The 20470-nt window shown below is 53.1% G+C and overlaps 1 protein-coding gene across 7 annotated transcripts in view; it reads left to right on the top strand.

Moving 5' to 3' along the window:
• The window catches only part of ANKRD11 (ankyrin repeat domain containing 11), a 116341-nt gene extending 98956 nt beyond the window's left edge, over positions 1 to 17385 (top strand). For 2 of the 7 annotated variants that reach the window (XM_081963079.1, XM_081963080.1), the window contains 10 exons: positions 1766 to 1936; positions 2238 to 2441; positions 3324 to 3466; positions 4024 to 4171; positions 5574 to 12295; positions 13554 to 13652; positions 13748 to 13891; positions 14791 to 14883; positions 15064 to 15250; positions 16126 to 17385. In XM_081963079.1, the coding sequence (XP_081819205.1) occupies positions 1766 to 1936; positions 2238 to 2441; positions 3324 to 3466; positions 4024 to 4171; positions 5574 to 12295; positions 13554 to 13652; positions 13748 to 13891; positions 14791 to 14883; positions 15064 to 15250; positions 16126 to 16286 (8072 nt within the window). In that variant the 3' untranslated portion in view covers positions 16287 to 17385. The other 5 variants (XR_014176224.1, XM_081963081.1, XM_081963083.1 and 2 more) reach the window with 5 other exon arrangements.
• The last annotated feature ends 3085 nt before the right edge of the window (positions 17386 to 20470 follow it).

Here is a 20470-nt window from a genome sequence, read left to right as displayed (position 1 = left end):
AATTCTGAAATCTGACCCAGGAGGAGGAGGAGGAGGAGGAGGAGGAGGAAGGCCAAAGCCTCTGCAAGTCTGCTCTGCCCACCCCCTCCTTTCTCCTTCCTGTTTACATACAGACTTGCTTCCAGGCCAACTCTAGGGCTTACAGTTACACTCGGCCAAAACTTCCTCTGGGCAGCAGGCTTAACCCCTTGACTCCAGGCAGGGCAGAGGCTGCCTTGGAGGAGCTGCTTCAGGCGTGTGTGCGTGTGCTCCAGTCTTCTTCTGGCCGGGACACACCTTTACGGTTTTGAACCACGCTGTGTGGTTGTGTGCCAGGGTGGCTTTTCCCAGAGAAGAAGTGAGTCCCTGGAGCTGCCCTGAGAGGGGGCTGCTCTCTCTCCCCATTGATTTTCCCCTTGGATCCCTGTCCCGGCTCTACCTGGTTAATGAACTGTGGTCATCGCTTGCAGCTGAGACACAACAGCCCCTTCTCTTGATTCCGAAGGCACCTCCGGCTTCCCCAGCCCCCCCTCCCCCCCCTAGAGAGTTCAACAATGTCATTTGTAATCTGAGAATCTGCGCTGGCCTCTTTTTCGTTGCCTGTAGAATGAGCAATTGTTTATTCACTTTCTAGCATTCCGGATTTACATGGCATCCCATATGGGGTAAATTCCATACTGCTAGCACCGAATTTCAGTGTTAAGTTTCTGGGGGGAAAGTCTCTTCCCCATTCTCCGCCCTAAAGAGCTGTTTCAAAATGCTGGCAGAATAGTTTTGGAGCTATGCACAGCTTTTGTAAAAACGAATATTGTAACTGTCCCTGGCATCCTGTGACTCCCCTCAAAATGCATCAAAATATCTTAACATTGTTTTTATTACTCATTTTTAGTTTGGGCATTCCCTGGTTTGTGACATATTTCTGCCCCTCTGTGGGAACTCCTGTAGGCCGGCTGGTGGCTTTAGGCGAATGCCTCAATTGTGGAGCGCTTCCTCCTCCTCCTCCTCCTCCTCCTCCTCCTCCTCCTCCTCCTCCTCCTCCTCCTCCTCCTCCTCCTCCTCCTCCTCCTCCTCCTCCTCCTTGCCAGGATGAGGCACCTGGCGAATGTGGGAATGAAAGGGAGTCTTTTGCCGTCTGTGCCAGAGCCTTTAGATCCTCTCTTATCCTCCAGGATTTCCATTCTTTGAAACGGCTGCCAATTCCGACAGAGGTCTTGGGGTGAGAGTCCGCAGGATTCCCTCTCTAGTTGAAAGCAGATCTTTTCTACCTTCTGGATCAGGGGACCTCTAAATTTCACTGATTGTGGAAGTGGAATGCCCCCTGCCAATGGCATGAAGTCATGGGGCTTGGCAGTCGGTTCCCCTTTTCTGGTTTTGGTTGAAAGTGAGACTCTTTTTTTTAAGTCTCAGAATTCACTGGGCACTAAACTGTTTTCTGAGAGTTGGATATTAACAGTAAATGTTTGCACTTTTATTTAAGTAGGAAAATCTGCCCCTGTTCCCGTGCCGTATTTGTGTTTCAAAGTAGAAGAGACAGGTCAGGGCCCTCAGACAAAGCCACACCTGCTCAGATCTAGCGATTGTGTGTGTGAATCCACTTACTCCCGAGAATCTGCTTCCTACCTTGAAACCAGCAGATCTTGGTCCTACTTGCGGAAGTCTTAATGGAAACTTCCCTGCCTGGAAGAGGGAAAAAGCCAGATCCTTTGGAAAGAATAAACTGTTCTCAGAAGAGTTTTGGGTGTCTCTCTGTGCCAATGCCTGTCCGTGTGTCTCTTTGGCCCCACAGAAAAGCAAGGCCCTGAGCGGAAGAGGATCAAAAAGGAGCCGGCAGCGCGCAAGCCCAGCCTGCTCTTCGGAATGGGGCTTTCAGGGATTCGGGCAGGCTACCCGCTCTCCGAGCGCCAGCAGGTGGCTCTCCTCATGCAGATGACAGCAGAAGAATCTGCCAACAGTCCAGGTGGGCACAGGAGCGGTTCTTCTGCTCCTTCCTAGCAGAATTTCCCCCCCCCCCCCCAGAAGCCCTTGGCAAAGGTTGGAAGTGGGCAGAGGTGGTGCTGGGGAGATGCTTTTCCACAGTGGCCGCTTCCTACAGTAGCTGCCTCACCCTGACAACTACGTTACTCTCTGCCCCCCCCTTCAGTCTGCCCACTGTAGTTCTTGCGCACAGCTCCCTCTAAAGGCCTTAATCGAGCTCCTCTTTGTGTGTGTGTGTGTGTGTGTGTGTGTGTGTGTGTGTGTGGCCGTGTCCCCCCAAACAGTGGATACAACACCAAAGCACCCCTCTCAGTCTGCAGTTTGTCCGAAGGGAACTCCTAATTCTGCCTCCAAAACCAAAGACAAAGTGAACAAGAGAAACGAACGCGGAGAAACCCGGCTACATCGGGCAGCCATCCGGGGAGACGCCCGGCGGGTCAAAGAGCTGATCATCGAGGGCGCCGATGTCAACGTGAAGGACTTTGCAGGTAACCTCTCTGGATTAGCTGCCCAAAAGCAGACAAGGCTGGGCAAAATGCCAGCAAGCCAAGGGATGCCAAGGCTTAAGTAGACTTTGGATTGAACTACAAAATTAGGAGAACACAACAGCTTGCTCAGATCAAGTGAGGTAAATTCTAGATCAAAATCCATGTGTGTTGTATAGTTACGCCCCACAACATTATTCTTATAGCGAGGGAGAAAGAGCAAAAAACCGAAATGATCTCACAATACTTTGATTTGGAATATTTCTCAATAACGTTTACTCTTCATTTTAAATTTGTTACATATTCAAAGTTGTAACTGCCTAGTAAAACAATAACATTTTTATCCTCTGAGCTAGTTTTGTTTGGCTTCCTTCTGGCAGTTACCTCCACCTCCTCCCTCCACCTCACAAGCACACTTTCCACTCATCACTCACTGCATTCCAGGGGCTAAATCCGAGTTTCCTTGGGCAGCATTTTCCATCTGGGCATTTACACGCAGGGCCATTGAGCCGTGAGCAACTCCTTATTTTTCTCTCTCAACACCTTGTCAAAACTACACCTGAGCACAGAAGTAGGCAGACATATTTCTCCGATCCTTGCAAAAACAAAAATAAATTTACATTTTTTATTTCACTAAATTTCTGTTGCTTTCCATTCTCCTGGAGAGCAACCAGCTGCATTATATATATATATTACTAACCCAAAAGCCAAGATGGGCTAACTAATAGACAGGTATCTGGTTTCTCCAGATTTAACCCAGTGCAAATTAGCAACTCTCCTCCAGGCAAGCTGCCGCAATCACTTGATGCATTGTGTGGGAGAGAGCTGCTCATGGAAACCTGGGCCTAAGTGTCCCATACATGTGACCGATGCGTATTTTTGCAGGCTGGACCGCTTTGCACGAGGCATGCAACCGAGGCTACTACGATGTTGCAAAGCAGCTGCTTGCGGCAGGAGCTGAGGTCAATACCAAGGGTTTGGACGACGACACCCCCCTGCACGATGCAGCCAGCAATGGACACTACAAGGTCGGCTCTTGCTTTCCTTGCAGGCTCTTCCCCTTTTTCAGGTTGTCCCACCAACAGAAAGGGCGGCTTCCCAGCTTCAAGACTCCAGTGTCCCCTCCCCCCCCCTTCCATGACTTGTGACAATGCGATTCTCTGCTCCCGCCTCACTGACCCTCCCCTCCCCGATCTGCCATGGTGCCTTATTTCTAGGTCCTGGGAGCGCAACTGCCTTGTGCTCTGCTGAAGGTGAAGGCAGAGCAGCTGGGTCAGGGGACAGAGTGTGTAAGCGCAAAGGAGGCTTTGACACAGAACCAGACCGAGGCTCCCCATAGCTTGGGACGGGCCACGCTGAATGGCGGTGGGCCCCAAAGACTTTCCTTCACAAAGGAGGAGCTGAGGGCTTAAGTGAAGTGTTGAAAGGGTTTTTCTTCTGAGTTGTGACCTACATTCTGCAGACTTCAAGTTACATTAATACAAGCTGGTAGGGATACATTTGTGTAGCTTGACGTTGGCCTGAATTTGTGTTGTTTAACCTTCTCTTGGCGAATAGCACCTGATTGAAAATTTTGTTTCGTTAGGTGGTGAAATTGTTATTACATTATGGAGGAAACCCTCAACAACTTAACAGGAGGGGAGAGACTCCATTGAAAGTAGCCAATTCCCCCACCATGGTGAATCTGCTCTTGGGAAAGGCCACCTATCCTTCCAGTGAAGAAAGCTCCACAGGTAAGAAGTGGCAGGTGGGCTGAGAACCCAGGACCTCTGGGAGGGCTGCAGGGATACAAATAGGTCTGGGGAAGGATTGTGGTTGGTGGAATAGAACAAGGCCTGGGTGGTCGATCAACATGTGCTTCGACCTCCACTGACCAGCATTGCCCTCAGGAATAGTGTCTGTCTGCTGCTGATCCTGGGGTGCGAAAAGGGCCCCCCAAATGTCTACCTAATGCCCAGGAGTGTCCAGTCCTTCCCTTCCATGGCCTTGGACCCAGTTCAGTCACGGCTGGGCTCTTTGGGGCCTGGTGTGCCATTCAGAACATTGGGCCATGTCAGCTTTGACACACGTATTGCAGGATCTCCATCACCGCCCTGGTGAGATCGACCTTGATGCTGTCCCCCAGTGGTTGCCACAGCCCATCCTTGCATCAGTGTGGAATCTGGGCTTTGTAGTTCCTCATAGAATTGAGAAGAAAGGCAGTTCCGTCCCTTTGCCCAGCAGTCGCAATATTGAGCAGCCTTCCTTCCTTTAGGGTGGCCTTCTCTGCCTTGAGGGCTTTTAAGCGAAGGGCAGCTCCAATTCCCAGGATTCTTAGCCAGCCGTTCCCAGGAGGAGGGCCATGCAGGATCAGTTACATTGGGAGTAGAGCTTGGTGTTTTGTTTCTTACCTGCCCTTCTGCTCTGTACAGAAGCAGTTCTGGCATTTTATGTATGAACTTGGAGCAACAATGGAATAAGAGACCTTGAATTAGTATCCTTTCTCTAAGCTGCCAATTTCATCCCCGCCAAGACCAGGCCGTCTCCCCAACCAGCCTAGAAATGGCTCTTCCCGAGTTCTCCTCACTCTAGGAGTTAAGAGTCTGTAGCAAAGGGATGGTAGCCGTCCCGTTCACAAAAGCATTATAGTGGATACTATGCATTGAATCCTTTTAGAAGCCCCTATAAATATTAAGTGGCAGCACTCTGGCCTTGGCAGCCATGGAAGCGAAACCCCAGGGACGGCGGCCTCTCTGTCTGCTGCAGAGGCTGCGCCCGGGGGTTCCTTGAGGGAGGCGAGGGCAGGGATGCACCACGTCTCTAACCCTGGATTGGCACTGTGGCTGCTGGAAAGACAGACGCCCTTTTGAAAGCAACGGATGTTGTCCCCAGCAACAGTCCTTACTAGACGTGCACCCTTTCTGCCCAGATGCACCAAATGGATGCCAGCCCTTGAGTCCCTGCACAGCTTTGGCCTTTACCCCAGAGGACCCCTCAGGCCTCTGCATGGGTAGAGCAGCCCCAGCCATGCTTTGCACACGGAAGATAGATTGTCCACTCAGGTATTGCGAGCAGGTGTCTGTGGGGAACGCTGCTGAGTGCAGGTGTGTATGTAAGGGCCACCCTTCACCTGCCTTGGTGCTCTTGCTTTTGCAGAGACTTCGGAGGAAGAAGACGCTCCGTCGTTTGCGCCCTCCAGCTCCATTGATGGCAACAACACAGACTCTGAGTTTGAGAAGGGCCTGAAGCACAAGGGGAAGAACCAGGAGGCCCCCAAAGCGACCACCCCCGTGAAGGACGAGTACGAGTTCGACGAGGACGATGAGCAGGACAGGGTCCCCCCAGTCGATGACAAGCATCTGCTGAAGAAGGACTACAGGAAAGAGACTAAAGCCAATAATTTCATTTCCATTCCCAAGATGGAAGTGAAAACCTACACTAAAAACAGCACAATCGCACCAAAGAAAGCCGCTCATCGCATCCTTTCCGATACGTCTGACGAAGAAGACGGTGCCCTGGCAGCAGTGGGAGGGGGGGAGAAGCTGCGGATGACCACCCACCCCAGCCCCGCCAGCAACAAGGCTCGAGAACCCCCCAGCGCCAAGCAGCAGAAGGAGAAGAACAAAGTGAAGAAGAAGCGCAAGAAGGAGGCCAAAGGCAAAGAAGTTCGGTTTGGCAAAAAAAATGACAAGTTTTGTTCCTCCGAGTCCGAGAGTGAAAACCTGGAGAGCGAGGAGGATGACCGAGACTCTGTACAAAGCCCCCCCACCTGCGTCAAGGACTCCAGGCTGGTGCTGAAGGAGTCCTCCCTCTTCAATTCCCTCTCGGCTTCCTCGGCCTCGTCCCATGGCAGTCTGGCCTCCCAAAAGCATAACTCGGCCCTCGCAGATCAGCACTCCAAGCATTGGCGGACCGACAATTGGAAAACGGTTTCTTCCCCGGCCTGGTCGGACATCAGCTCCTTATCCGATTCCACCAGGACCAGGTTGACCAGCGAGTCTGATTATACGACCGAGGACTCCAGCCTGGAGTCCTTGAAGCCTGTGCGGAAGAAACAGGAGCCCAAGAAGCGAGCTCAGCATGGGGCTGCTGCAGTGGTGGTGGTGGAGAAGAAGAATTCATTCCATGGCAACATGGATGGAGCGATTCCAAAGCTGGACAAGGAGGGCAAGGTTGTAAAAAAGCATAAAACGAAACACAAACACAAAAACAAGGAGAGGGCCCAGTGTCCTGCCAGCCAAGACATTAAAATAATCAAAGCTTTTTCTTTTGATTATGAGGACTCTAAGCAGAAACCCGAAAAGGCTTTGATGGTAGAGACTGAAAGCCCTGTTGAAAACAAGCTCAAAGCACTAAAGCATGAGAGGGAGCACTTCAAGAAAGAGGACAAATTTCTGAGGACTAAATCTGAGGAGAAGGAGTGGTTGATTAAAGAGGAAGCTGGGAAAAATTCTAAAGAGGAGAAATCCTTGAAAAAAGCGAAGGAGGCGAGTAAAGACATCAGCAAACCCTTCAGGGAAGAAAAGGCCAGCAGGCTGGAGAGGGAGAAGCCTACAAAGGAGAAATCTCCCAAAGAGGAGAAACCTCGAACGCACAAGGAGGAAAGGAAAAAGAAATCCAAGGACAAGCAGTTCAAAGCCGAGAAGAAACACGAACCAAAGGAAGAAAAACCAAGCAGGATCGAGAAAGAAAGACCGGTGAAAGAAGAGAAAGAGAAATCCAAAAAAGACAAAAGTTACCGAGAAGAAGCGCCATTTGAAGACTTTAGTAATAAAAACCAGTTTTTGGAAAATGAAGATACAAAGTTCAGCCTTTCGGATGACCAGCAAGATCGATGGTTTTCAGATTTGTCATCTGATTCCTCTTTTGATTTCAAAGGAGAAGATAGCTGGGATTCACCAGGGAGAGATTTCAGAGAAATAAAAAATGACAGTGTGGCAAAATTAATAATTGAAACAGTGAAGGAGGAAATAAAAGACAAGAAACGCGAAAGTAAAACAAAAGACAAAAGGGACTACAGTGAAAAGCGTAATGAAAAAGACACCACATTTCTTAAAAAGAAAGAGAGAGAATACACTGAGCGGAATTCTGAGAGGAAGAAGGACCAAACTGAGAAGCATAAAAATATTCCCAATTATCTGCCCGAAAAGAAAAGAAAAGATTCTGCTGAAAGTTTTAAAGAGAGAAAAGAAAAGGACGGCAACGAAATTAGAGAAAGAAGGGAATTGCCTGATAGCTCTAAAGATAGAAAAGAGGTTAAAATTAAGCAAGAAGACTCTTACAGGGATGAATTCAAAGGCTATGGCTGCGAAGCATTTTTCAAAGAAAAACCTGACCCCGAATTCGGCGGAAAAAATACAGAAACCTGGGAAAGGCATCACTCGGGAAAGGAGAAAAAGGATGCGCCAGAGAAGGACAAGAAAGAAAAATCAAAAACAGAGAAGTACAAAGAAAAATCCAAAATGGACGATAGGGAGAGAAACGAGAAGACGCCATCCGAAAAGAACCAAAAGGACAAAGAACTGGAGAAAAGCTTTAAAGAGAAAAAGGACACAAAGGAGAAATACAGAGATCCACACAGCAAAGACAAAGAGAGGAAGACTTCCTCAGATCAGGCGAAAGACAAGAAGGAGAAGATCTTCTCTGGGGATCGGGAGGACTTCCACGAGAAAAAGGAGGAGAAAAAAGCCAGAGAGCGGAGCTGGTACAGCATCCTTGACATTTTTACTGATGAGAGCGAGGACGAAAAGGACGACTACCCTCTGACTGGGTTCAAACTGGGGGATGGCCTGGACAAAGAAATGCACCGGCTGCAGGACAGTCTGCCAGATCCAGAGGACAGTGCCCTGGCTGAGAGAGACCTTTATGTCCCCGACAAGCATCGGAAATATTCCTCGGACCGGCAGCCCCACTCTGGGGAGAAGCTGAAAGAGAAGGACTCCAAAGAGAGAAAAAAGGAGAAGGGGCTGTCAGAGGGAGGGAAGGAGAAAAAAGACAAGAGCTCCCTCGAGAAACACAAGGAGAAGAAAGACAAAGACCGGAAAGAGCGAATCTCGGTGGACTCTGGCCAGGAAAGGAGGACTAAACAGAAACTCCTGGAGAAGGCAGACAAGAAGCATGCAGGCGAAGAGAAGGCTAAAAGTAGACACAAGGAAAAGCTGGACAAGGAGTATAGCAAGGAGAAGCGTTCTTCCAAGAGTGGGGAGGCAGAGAAGAGCTTGCTGGAGAAGCTGGAGGAAGAAGCCCTCAATGAATACCGAGACGACTCCAACGACAAGATCAGCGACATCTCCTCGGACAGCTTCACCGACCGGGCGCAGGACCCTGTGCTCAGCAGTCTCTTCGAGGCCTCCAGCCTTTTGCTTGCAGACCCCTCTGAGGAGAGGCCCAAGGAGTCGCTGCCCCTGCCTTGCCTGGTGGAGAAACTCAAGGAGAAGGAGAGGCACCGGCACTCCTCCTCTTCGTCAAAGAAGAGCCATGAAAAAGAGAAAGCAAAGAAAGAAAAAGCAGAGAAAAAAGACAAAGCGGATGAACTGAAGGACTCCAGCAGTAGGAAAGAGGCCACCCAGTACGAAAAAGAGTTTGCCCTGGATGGGGACGGTTTCAGCAGTGCCTATAGCACGAAAGCCGAGGCTGAAGAAGAAGTGGACAAAAACACGGAGTACTTGTTTTCTGAGAAGAAGGACAGGAACGAATCCGAAAGAGAAGTTCTTCCTAAGAAAATTGAAAAAGAGAAAACGTGCAGCTCCAACACCTTCAGTGCAGCCAAAGAGAAAAAAAAGAGAGACCGGCACAAGGAGAAGTGGAAAGACGAAAGGGAGAAGCACAGAGACAAACACCCTGATGGACTCTTTAAGCACCACAAGGAGGAGCAGAAGTTTGCCAAAGACAAGGAGGCATCTCAAGGGATCTGTCTCAAGGACAAATCCAAGGAAGAGCTCTCCAAGCTGAATGACCTCAAAGCGAAGGAAAGGCTGAAGGAAAACCAGGAAAAGGAGAAAGCCGACTGTCTTAAGATGAGCAACGGTAATGATAAAATTGTCCTATCCAAAGAGGGTGGTAAAAAAGATGTCCGGCCCCGGGAAAAGCTTTTGGGAGATGGGGACCTGATGATGACCAGCTTTGAGAGGATGCTGAGCCAAAAAGATATTGAGATCGAAGAGCGCCACAAAAGGCACAAAGAGAGAATGAAGCAAATGGAAAAGATGAGGCATCGATCTGGAGATCCCAAATTGAAAGACAAAGTCAAAGTCAACGAGGAGATGCGCAAGAAGAGTCTGGATTTGACTACCAAGAAACCACTCGCTCTCGACTCTCTGTTAAAAGACAAGAAACTCAAGGATCTCGGCCCACTAGCTCCCATAGCCTCTCCCGAGATCAAGGCCCAGCCTGCCGTGGGGGTGGATTCCAAGGACTGGATAGCTGGCCCCCAACTGAAGGAAAACTTACCTGCTTCTCCCAGGCCAGACCAGCACAGGCCGACGGGCGTCCCCACCCCGGCCTCAGTGGTTTCATGCCCAAGCTATGAAGAGGTGATGCAGACACCACGGACTCCCTCTTGCAGCAATGAAGATTACACGGATCTGATGTTCGACTGTGCCGACTCTCAGCATTCCCTCCCCATCTCCACTATGTCCATGAACGCCTGTTCCCCGTCTTTCTTTGACAGATACTCAAATCCTTCGAGTGGGTTTTCTGAGAACCCAAGTCAGACGCCAACAAGGCTCCTCCCCTCCACCAATCTCCATCGGTCGATTTCTGTGGACATTAGAAGGGCACCGGAAGAAGAATTCAGTGTTGGAGATAAATTTTTTAGACAGCAGAGTGTCCCAGCCACTTCTAGTTATGATTCTCCGGTCCAGCCCCTGATGGAGGAGAAGCTGCCTCTTCCTTCTGTGCCTACTGAGAAGTTCCCGTGTTTATCTCCGGAATATTATTCGCCGGACTATGGAGTCCCATCACCCAAAGTGGAGGCGCTGCATTGCACCTCCGGAACTGTTAGCAACGTTGTCCAATCCCCCGAAAGCGTGTTTTCTGGGTTGCAGGCCAAGTCCTCCCCGTCTCACAGAGACGAGCTGCTCGCCCCGTCTGTAGAAAGCGCGCTCCCTCAAGATCTGGACATGCCTTTGGATGCTACAGAGGACCAACAGGCAACGGCTGCCATCCTGCCCCCAGAGACCAGCTTCTTGCCCCCGATTGAGGAGAGCGAGTTTGACTCTGGCGTGCCGGAGCAGAGCAGCACGGAGTGGGAGCCCACACCAAAGAAACCTCCTCCAGTGCCACCCGAATTAATTGGCGACCCTCCTGAACATCCTGTGAGCTGGTCAGTGGGGCCCGAGCTGCTTCTGAAGTCTCCCCAGCATCGCCCCGATTCCCCAAAGCCTTTCTGTCCTCTAGATATCGCACTCCCTAGTGCACCAGTGCCCTTCATTCCTGCAGAGACCCTCTACCCTGGCTCCCCTCCCTCCTACCCCCTTTCCGTCATTGAGCCAAGGCTCCAGAAAGCGAAAGAGGAGGCGGAAGAAAAGGTCCCATCCGAAATGGTGTCTGCAGAGCCACCAGCTGCGTGTGTGGCTCCCCCGGCCAGGTTGGAGGCCTTTTTCAGTCCCTGCAAGCCTGTCTTGGAAGACACCTTGGACGTGGCTTTGCCACCAGCAGAGCCCCAAGTGGAAGCTGCAGATGCCGTTGAGAAGAATTTCTTAGAAAACAGCAGCATCGCTCCCGTAAACCCAGAGGAACCGATTACGTGGCCGGATCCCTTCACAAACTCTGAGGACGACTTGGACCTGGGCCCCTTCTCTCTGCCGGAGTTGCCACTCCCAGCGAAAGACGTTCCAGAGGTGGAAATGGTGGAGGCCGCCGAAGAAAACCACCCAGCTGCGCCTTCCGAGGCCATTGCTGCAGCCCTGTTGGACATGGAGGTTCCTTTGGGGTCTGCAAAGGACCAGGAGGACCTGAACCCAGAAAGCCTCCCGCCTGGCGAGCCCGACCTGCAAGGGGAGGAAAAGAGGCTGGAGGAGGCTTCTGCCAAAGCTGGGCTGGAGATCTGCAGCCCCCCAGAGCAGAAGACTGGAGAAGATGCAGAGGCCGCCCAGAAGGTTCAGGATGCCCCACCGGCAGATCTGGGGCAGTTGGAGCCTAAGGAGGTGGAGGCCGATGGGGAGGAAGCCGCCTCTGCTGCTCTCGTCTCCAGCGATGCACCTCAGGGCGGTTTTAGCCAAGCGGACGGGACGGAGAGCCCCGAAGCTCAAGAGGCTGCCAGGGGCACCAGCCAGGCTGCTGCTGCTGCTTCTCAGCCAGAGGTTCCCCAAGGGAATGTCCAGTCAGAAGCTGCAGAATCGGCCCCCAAGCCAATTCCCGAACCCCCAAAGGCTCCCAAAATAGAAGAGATCCCACAGCGGATCACCAGGAACCGAGCCCAAATGCTGGCCAATCAAAATAAGCAGAACGCGGCCGCGGCGGCTGCTTCCGAAAAGGAGTTTCCCCCCGCTTCTGCTCCTTCCACCAGGGCCAAGGGGGGGCGCGTGGCTGAGGAGGACGACGCCCAGGTGCAGCATCCGCGGAAGCGGCGGTTCCAGCGCTCCAGCCAGCAGATCCAGCAGCAGATCAACACCAGCACCCAGCAGACCCGGGAGATGATCCAGCAGACCTTGGCCGCCATCGTCGACACCATCAAGCTGGAGGACATTGAGCCGTACCACAGCGACCGGTCCAACCCTTACTTCGAGTACTTACAGATCCGGAAGAAGATCGAGGAGAAGCGGAAAATCCTGTGCTACATCACCCCCCAAGCGCCCCAGTGCTACGCTGAGTACGTCACCTACACCGGCTCCTATTTGCTGGACGGGAAGCCTTTGAGCAAGCTGCACATTCCCGTGGTGAGTAGCCGTCCTCCACGCCACTTTCCCTTTTGTGCAAGGGGGGCAGCGGCCCTCACTCTTCCTGCTGGCCAGGGACGCCCCACTGCCCCCCCCCCCCGACCCAGGGCCGCCTTGTGGAAGCAGTTGCCCGTTTTCTGGGGCCTCCGTTGTTATTTTGACCCGAGGCCCTTGCTGGAACTTGAGTCCGGGGAGGGGAGGGGCTGGACTGCAGCAACAACTGTCTGAAACTCCCGTGAGGGGCAAGGAGGTCTTGCACCAGCCAGGAATGGTGAGTTTGAAGAACGGGGCCTGGAAATTAAATTACGGTAAAGGGAGCATGGAAATTCTAAACCCTCATTGGACACTTTGCCAGGAATAACAGCAAGCCCTGCTGTCACCAGACAGAGCCGACAGTGGCTCTGTCTCCATGTGACGGTGGGAAAGCCATTTCTACAAACAGCCCCTGGCCATTCAGAGGGACGGGCGGAATCTTGCGTTGGCTTCCATCGTTCTTGGCTGTTCCGCATCAGGGGAATCTGCCAGTAGAAATCCATTTGTCAGGAGGCATCAAATTTGAATCTTTATACTTTGGCTCTTTCTGATGTAGAAAGCAAGAGAGAAGGACAGGAGGAGGAGGAGGAGGAGGAGGAGCAGAGCTGAAGTCTTTCTAGTTTGCAGTTGGGAGAGGCGGCTCCTGCACCTGCTTCCTCTCCCTTCACCCGGGGACCCCTGCTGGAAGGCCTCTCCGCCCACTGCATGGAGCTCAGGAAGGCTTGAAATTGGGAAAGGCAGCCCTGCTTTTGGGTCTCCTTTTGCCTGCAGCAGTGATGGGGAGGCTGAGCGGGGGCTCAGGGCCGGGAGTGGGGAGGTTGAGCAGTTCAGACAGGTCCCAGTTCCTTGGTGTGGGGTTGGGGGACAGCATTCAGACATGATGCAGGGAAGTTAGGAACAGCCTGTCTGGAAATCAGGGCAGTGGGCCCTGGGGGAGCCCCGGGGGAAGCTACGTGCTCCCGAGGTGTGGCGAGAAGCCCAGTGCGCTGCGCTCTGCAGCATCAGTGGGCAGGTGTTGGGTTTGCCTGGGAGGGAGGTTGAGTGGGCAGCATCTTCCTCTCCTCTCTGGGCTCTGCTTTGTGCACAGACGGCCTCTTTGGCTGGCTCTGCCGCTGCCCCAGGCACAGCTGCATCCGTCCGTCCGTCCGTCCGTCCGTCTGGCCACGTGAAGGGAGTCTAGCCAGACACCCCCCCCAGCCACCCTTCCATCTCCTCTGCCTTTCAGATCGCCCCGCCCCCGTCCTTGGCCGAGCCCCTGAAGGAGCTCTTCAAGCAGCAGGAAGCCGTCCGGGGAAAGCTGCGGCTCCAGCACAGCATCGAACGGGTAAGTGCCACCCCCCGCCCGGGGTGCCCAGTGGGGGCGGGTGCAGGGGTGGGGCTGGCCTCCTGGTAGCGCTGCCTCCTCTCTTTCCTTCCCAGGAGAAGCTGATCGTCTCGTGCGAACAGGAGATCCTGAGAGTCCATTGCCGGGCAGCCAGGACGATAGCCAATCAAGCCGTGCCCTTCAGCGCCTGCACGATGCTCCTGGACTCGGAGGTCTACAACATGCCCCTCGAGAGCCAGGTGCTTCTTCCCTGGGGAGGCGGAGAAGAGCTTCTGCTAGGGCAGCGATTCTCCCTTGTCCACTCGTGCACTGGCCGTGGGCCAGGACACTCCGCCCTCCTCTTAGGGCCGTGGCCCGGTTGAGGAGGCCTCCAAAGGAGCGCTTGGGGGCCAGGGGGGGAGGCGGCGGCTGCATTGTCCGTCCCCCCTTCCCTCAGACCCCCAAATTCTCCTTAGGCCCTTCTCCACAGCTCCCACTGACCCTCTCGCCTGAGAAGGAAACCCATCGCTGGCTGCCTGTGATCTGTGCAGAGCCAGGCTCTACCTCAGATTGCAGGTCTCCCTGCCCCCCCCCGCCCTCCCCCCAGCCCTGTGAAGGGAAAGGCTGGAGACTTAGGGAGCCTCCTGCTCTGCTTTGCGGCAGAGGAGACGACGCACAAGAGGCTGCGGCTGCACAGAACAAGGAGAGCGGCGCCTCCTGCTGGCCACTTGCTTTGAAGCAGCTCTTCCTCCTGGCTATAAAGCTGTCATTTCGGTGGGAAGCTGAGTGGTGCATTGCAGGCATCGGCCCCCAAGCACAAAGCCGGGCAGGGGGGATTTATTAGCTGTCCGTCATACTCATCCGGGGCCTGATTTGGCCCACACCCAAAGGATTTCCTGCTATTTTCTACCACAGAGACAACGCTGGGCTCGGTCTCAGCTCAGTCAGGTTGGGGCAGGGGGAGCACATCTCTTGCAAAGGCCCCTTGGAGGAGCATGCTCGGAGCCCAGAGCCCACGGGTAGGGTTAAGGGCAATAAAAGGTCCCTTACCTGCCTATTGGAGACTCTTCTGTGGGGAAGTGTGTGTGTGAGAGAGAGAGAGAGAACCAACTTTTAAGCCTTTCTTTCTGCCGCTTACCTTCCTCCTCTTATCTCTCAGGGAGATGAAAACAAATCTGTCAGAGATCGTTTCAATGCTCGCCAGTTTATCTCGTGGTTGCAGGATGTGGATGATAAATATGACCGGATGAAGGTGAGCAGGGAAGCCAGCGGGGATGGGCACGGGGCGCCATTGGCTGCTATGCCTGAAGCCCATTCTGGGGGGAGGGAATGGGGGCGGGGCACGCCTGCTGCTGTCCCCCGATCTGCTCCTGTCCTCCTGATGAGACTTTTAATCGCTTCCCCCCCTCCCCTCCTAATTTCCATCCTTCAGTGGGTGCCCAGCAGTTTCTGTGAAATTAAGAACCAGCTTTTCTGGCTCTCGGGAAGGGCTCCTCTCCTCCAGCCAATCTGTGGCAGGGAGGCCTCCGTAGAGGCAGGCCCAGGACAAACAGCTCCTGCTCTGACTGGAGAGTCCTCCAGGCCATTCCTTGCTTCTCTTAAAATGTGCAGAAAGAAAAGTACGTGGTCCGTGACTGGGAACGTTTCCGTTCAGATAATAGGGAATTTGCAAATCTCTCCGTTTCTTGGGAATGAATCAGTTGAGGCCAGGCCAGGATTGCCTAATCCCCTTGGGCTTCTAGAGTTTTGTAAGAAACCTTTATCAACAATGCAGCCTTCATTCCTTCAAAAGAAAAGAAAAGAAGCCTTACGATCATCCTAGGTGGATCCCTGCAACCCTTGATAAAAGCAGATTAAACGTAAACCCCCAGAGCCCCACAAAAGGCATCACGTGACCCAGGAGGCTGCAACCAACTACACGCCAAGCGCCCAAATCCTGATCACCTGACTCTGCTACAACAGTTGTAACTGTGAGGACAAGTCAGTTTTTTCCAGCATCGTCATAATTTTGAACGATTGCTAAATGAAGGGTGGTAAGTCAAGGACTCCCCGTATTCTTACAGCATCTGCTTTCCTCTGAGCAAAATAAAAGTTGAAGCAGCTCATTTGCACAACAGACAGCAGCAAAAGGGAAGAAAAACCAGAAGCCACCCTGGTGGCCCAAGAATGGCTCCCTCGGAAGGTCCTTTCGGTGTCCGAGCAGAAGCTCCTCTCCAACGGCAGGGAATCCTCCTCAACTCTGGACTCCAGAGCTTGGATTCTTGGTTCAGGCATCTTCCTCCCTCCTCCTCCTCCTCACGGGAGCAGCCTCCGTCCCAGTCGAGAGGGGGCTCCCCTTTGGCCTTCCCCCACAGCTGCCCCTAGACTCCCCTTTGGGGGAAGGGAGACCCTGAGGCCAGACGGCGGGGGGGGGGGGAGTTTCTCAGTGCCCTGGGCCTGGCAGATCTGCCTTCCGCTTCGCGCTCTCAAGCCCCTCCCCTCTTTTCCCATCCAGACGTGCCTGCTGATGCGCCAGCAACACGAAGCCGCAGCCTTGAACGCAGTGCAGCGCATGGAGTGGCAGCTGAAAGTGCAGGAGCTGGACCCTGCCGGACACAAGTCGCTCTGCGTGAACGAGGTGCCCTCTTTCTATGTGCCCATGGTGGACGTGAATGATGACTTTGTGCTCTTGCCAGCATGACAGGGCCCTGCCTGCGGACGTTTTCACTGCAAACTGGCATGGGTGGGTGCACACCCCCAACTCCCCTCTGCAGGATGGGTGTAGGTCTTCACACACACACACACACACACACACACACAGACACACACGACCGCTTGCTGATGAATCCCATGTCAGGCGAGGAGGAAGCAGAACAGCTGTGAGAAAACCATAAGTGGCAGTTTCTTCATGGAGCCCCAGGCGCCCCGGAAGGAGAGGCGCAGCTCCTTCCCCGCCACCCTCTGTGGCTGGAGCAGCCTGTGCACGGCGGCAGGCTCAGGACTGATGGATGGAAGAGACTGGACGGGTGCCAGGAGACTGCCAGGGCACCCTCTCTCTCGGGGGTGGGGGGGGGAGCTGCAGCTGCCGCCAAGACTCGAAGCCGCCACAGCCTTCGGCGCACTCGCGATTTCTGCCGTCTGGAGCGCTTTGATTCTTCCATTGGCCTGTGGGCGGATCCATCTCCCCGAGAAGACCCTGCAGGGCTAAACTGTGAGGGGGAAGTGGGGGGGGGGGAGAGACCGGCAGTCCCTTTGGTTCTTGTTGCAGCCGGGCATCTGGAAGCACCAAGCTCCACTCTGAGGGCGGTGGAGAGTCTCCCCCCCACTGGACCGGCAATGTGGGGCACCTTTTGAGGAACGGAGCCTGGGGAGGGAGGCCCCTCCCCACGCAGACCAGAGGCGTAAGTGGTGCAGAGCGAGGACGGTGCAATTCTGTTTTGAAGTGGAGTAAAATCCATGTGGTTTATATATATATATATATATATAAATATATATATATAAATATATATTTTCCTTTAATCTTGGGCATTTTGTTTCTCTTTCTGAGACCATAACTTGAAAAAAGAAAAAGATAAAACACTACAAGAGCCAATACTCATATAAAAAGAAATTGTATCCCTTAAAAGCTGTACAGTTTTATATACATTAACAATGTACTTTTTTGCTGCCTTCTAGATAATTTATTTTGCAACACATTACTGCACAGTTGTAAATAACTTATGTACTGTAACATCACTTTCAGTCATGTGTAAAGAAATAAATTAATTAATTAAAATGATCTTCGTATGTATAGCTCCCCCAGGCAGGAGCCCCCCCCCCTTCTCCTCCTCTCCGACCCGGGGGCCGGGCAGCTCCTCCTTCCCCTGCAGCAGACAGCCTGGCCGTGGGCTCGCCCTGCCTCCTTCCCTGGCCAGCACTGGTTCTTCTCTGGCTCCACATCCCACCACAGATTGGCCTTGAGAGAGCTCCCTGCTCCCCTTTTGGGGTGCGGGGAACCGGCAGCTGCTCTGGGCACCTGTGGGCCGAGAGAGAGCCTTCATGGGGCAGGCTGAAGGGCAGAGCGGCCGTGACAGTCAAGCCGCTTGCAGTGGGGAGGGTGCCTGCAAGCCCAGCCGGAAGACCCCTGGGGTTCTTGGGCCCAGTTCCAAGTTGTGGATTGTCGGTTAGAATTTGGTAACCAGGAAGTTCAGAGCCGAGCGTGCTTGGCTCAGCCCTCCCCTGAATGGCTGCCCGCTTGTGGGCAGAGGGAGCAGGGTGGCTCTTAAGAGCGCGATGGGCCCAGAGAGTCCCTGGGGCAGGCAAGGAGGGCAAAAGGGGGGCCTCCTCCTTTCCCAAAGCTTTTACCAGGAAGGCTGCTCTGGCTCTGTGGCCTGGGAGGCTCAGGTCTCTCCTTGCTGTCTAACCTAACACCCATGGAAATCTTTTGGGGCTGCTGCACCTGGACCTGGACCTGGACTAGGTTGGCAGCCTTGAGTCTTAGGGAATTGCTGGCTAGCAAAGAAGTAAATTTCTGAAGGCAAATTCTGTGGCTGATGGGGAGGTTTATTCCTCCACCTTTTGGCAACCTACAAAGGAATTCCGAAGGAGTGGCTGGCACAGGGGCATCCTTGCGCCAGCAAAGAGGGTCTTCATTGCCCTACCGCTCAGAATCTGGACTGTGGTGGGGAGTTAATTGGGGAGCAGAGTCTGGGAGAGAGTGGCACGGAGAAGCTGGCGGAGGGAGTCCTGGGCTGGCTCCCCTGCCTGAGAGGCCCTCCTGCTTGGCATCTCCCGCGAGTGGAGGAGGCTCATGTCTCATTCCTCCCCCTCCCCCCCAAGCTTTCAGCCAGCGAAGCCCTTCTCCGAGGCAGGTTGCAAAAGGCTTGCCCGGGGGGGCAGTTGGCAACTTGTCCCAAGAGCCAGGACACTCGGGTAGCTGCTGGAAAGGGCAGGAGGTGGGCCGTTTGGCCAGGCCAGCTCACCCAGTCTCCCCTCAAGGCTGATCCGCCAGAGAGGAGGGTCTTTCCAGCCATCCCGGCCCAGCTGCTGCATTGGGGCATGTGCTGGCTGGCAGGTTCATTCCCCTGGAACTCCCCCGGGTGTTCCCCCGAGGGGGAGGGGGGCAGGTCCCATAAGAAGCCTTTGGTTCTTAGCATCCCATGTCAGTAAAAGTTTCTTTTGCGACACAGAGGAAGTGGAGGAAATCCGCCCCTTACTGAAACCGGACAGGGCTCCATCGGTGGGTGCCAGCCGAGCCTTCACGGATTGGGGATTTGGCCTCAGAGGAGGTGGGGGGGGCACCTCTGTCCTGCTCTCTGATCCTGGACGGAGCCAAATTCTGGTTGAAAATGGGGTTCTCCCCCTTTTGTCTAACCAGCAAAGTAATTTTGCGTGAGGCTGCCAGCACTTGGCCCCACCTCCAGGACCTGCTGATGGCTGATGAGCTCCAGGTGCAGCTTCTGCAGGACCCTGCATGCGTGGAAGGATTTGGGGCATCCAGAAGCCTTTTTCCTGCAGGGAACGGGTCCCATCATATTGCAAAGCTTTCTGTCAATAATGGGGAAAGGTGGTTTAGCCAGTTCCCGCTACTCCACCCGTATCCTGGGGTTCCACCTCTGGGGCTACAGGGATCTTTCTTCTTGATGCCGATGGAACCCCCCTCCCCCTGAATCAGGGCAGGAGCCTCGCCCTGTGGGATCCCTGCATTCTGTTGATTTGGACACCGGTGTAAATAACCCCCCCCCTTGTTCAATCGCTTCTCCCAGACAATTGTATATATACATGTAAATAACTCTCACAGGTCAATTCACACCCTTTTATTTGTACTTGTGCAACTTGCATAGAATGTGGAGTTAAACAGCAGCAGGGTGCATTGTTTGTAATGTAATCATGTATTTTTTTATTTTTTACCAATGTAGGTTGTGTACATATAGTTTGTCAGGGCTGGTGCTGCCAAGGGCACCACAAAACTGCCCTTTAGCTGTACAACTTCCTGCAGAAAGAGGCAAAGCAAATACAGGTGTTATTTTCTATAGTTGCATGTACAGAGAGAAGTGCAGAGATGCTGTTGTCCCTCAAGAGATAATGTTCATAAATAAATCTTTTTTTAAAAAAGGAGTGTGTGCTACGGCCTCTTTTGATTTTCGCTGCTTCTCAAAATGTTTCTGAGCGGGCTCCCCTCTTCCGTCTGGAGCTTGGCCATTCCCAAGCCTTCTTCACAGAGAGGAAATGAAGGAGCAAAAGTATCCCTCAAGTAAGATTTTCACCCAAACCTACAAGGTTTCATGCATCATCTTCCGTAAGGCGGAGGTTGGCTGTTCTCAGGCTGACGAGGAGGAACTTACACAGAATCAAGCAGTCCGTCTGGTAGTTCTTTTCCTGAGCAACACACTGGATTCAAGGCAACCCTTCAATGTATCCAGCGGAGTGAAGGGAAGCTGCAGATGCCTCGGCACCTTCTCCAACTCAGTTCAGTCCGCTGCTTGCTTTGGCTTCCTTCCCAACACACCACCACAAAAGCTGACCTTGGCTCCGAAACTGAGGCAGCCGGAGCTTTCTGACGGTTCTTGAAATTTGATAAAAGCTTCACACAAAACACCCCTTCAAAATTTTTCCTCTTGTTTCTATCCCCAGATTATTTTTCCAGATCAATCCTGGAATCTTCCAACTTCTTATGGCTTTTTTATTATCGGAGGCATGGAGGGAGCAGAGGCTGTGATCTGAACTGCCAAAGTCACTGGATCCTTTCCCCAAATGGTTCAGCCCAAAGCTTGCATGCGTGTTTGCAAGACGTACTTGTAGCTTCCGTGTCCCCATTATTTCTAAATACGGAGAGAGGGTCCTGTTGCAACTCGTCTCTTTTTTTCTAAACTTTTAATCCA

The sequence above is a fragment of the Natrix helvetica genome (assembly GCF_964273705.1).
Source record: "Natrix helvetica genome assembly, chromosome: 10".
NCBI classification, from domain to species: Eukaryota; Metazoa; Chordata; class Lepidosauria; order Squamata; family Natricidae; genus Natrix; species Natrix helvetica.
This window is presented reverse-complemented; position numbering and strand designations above follow the sequence as displayed.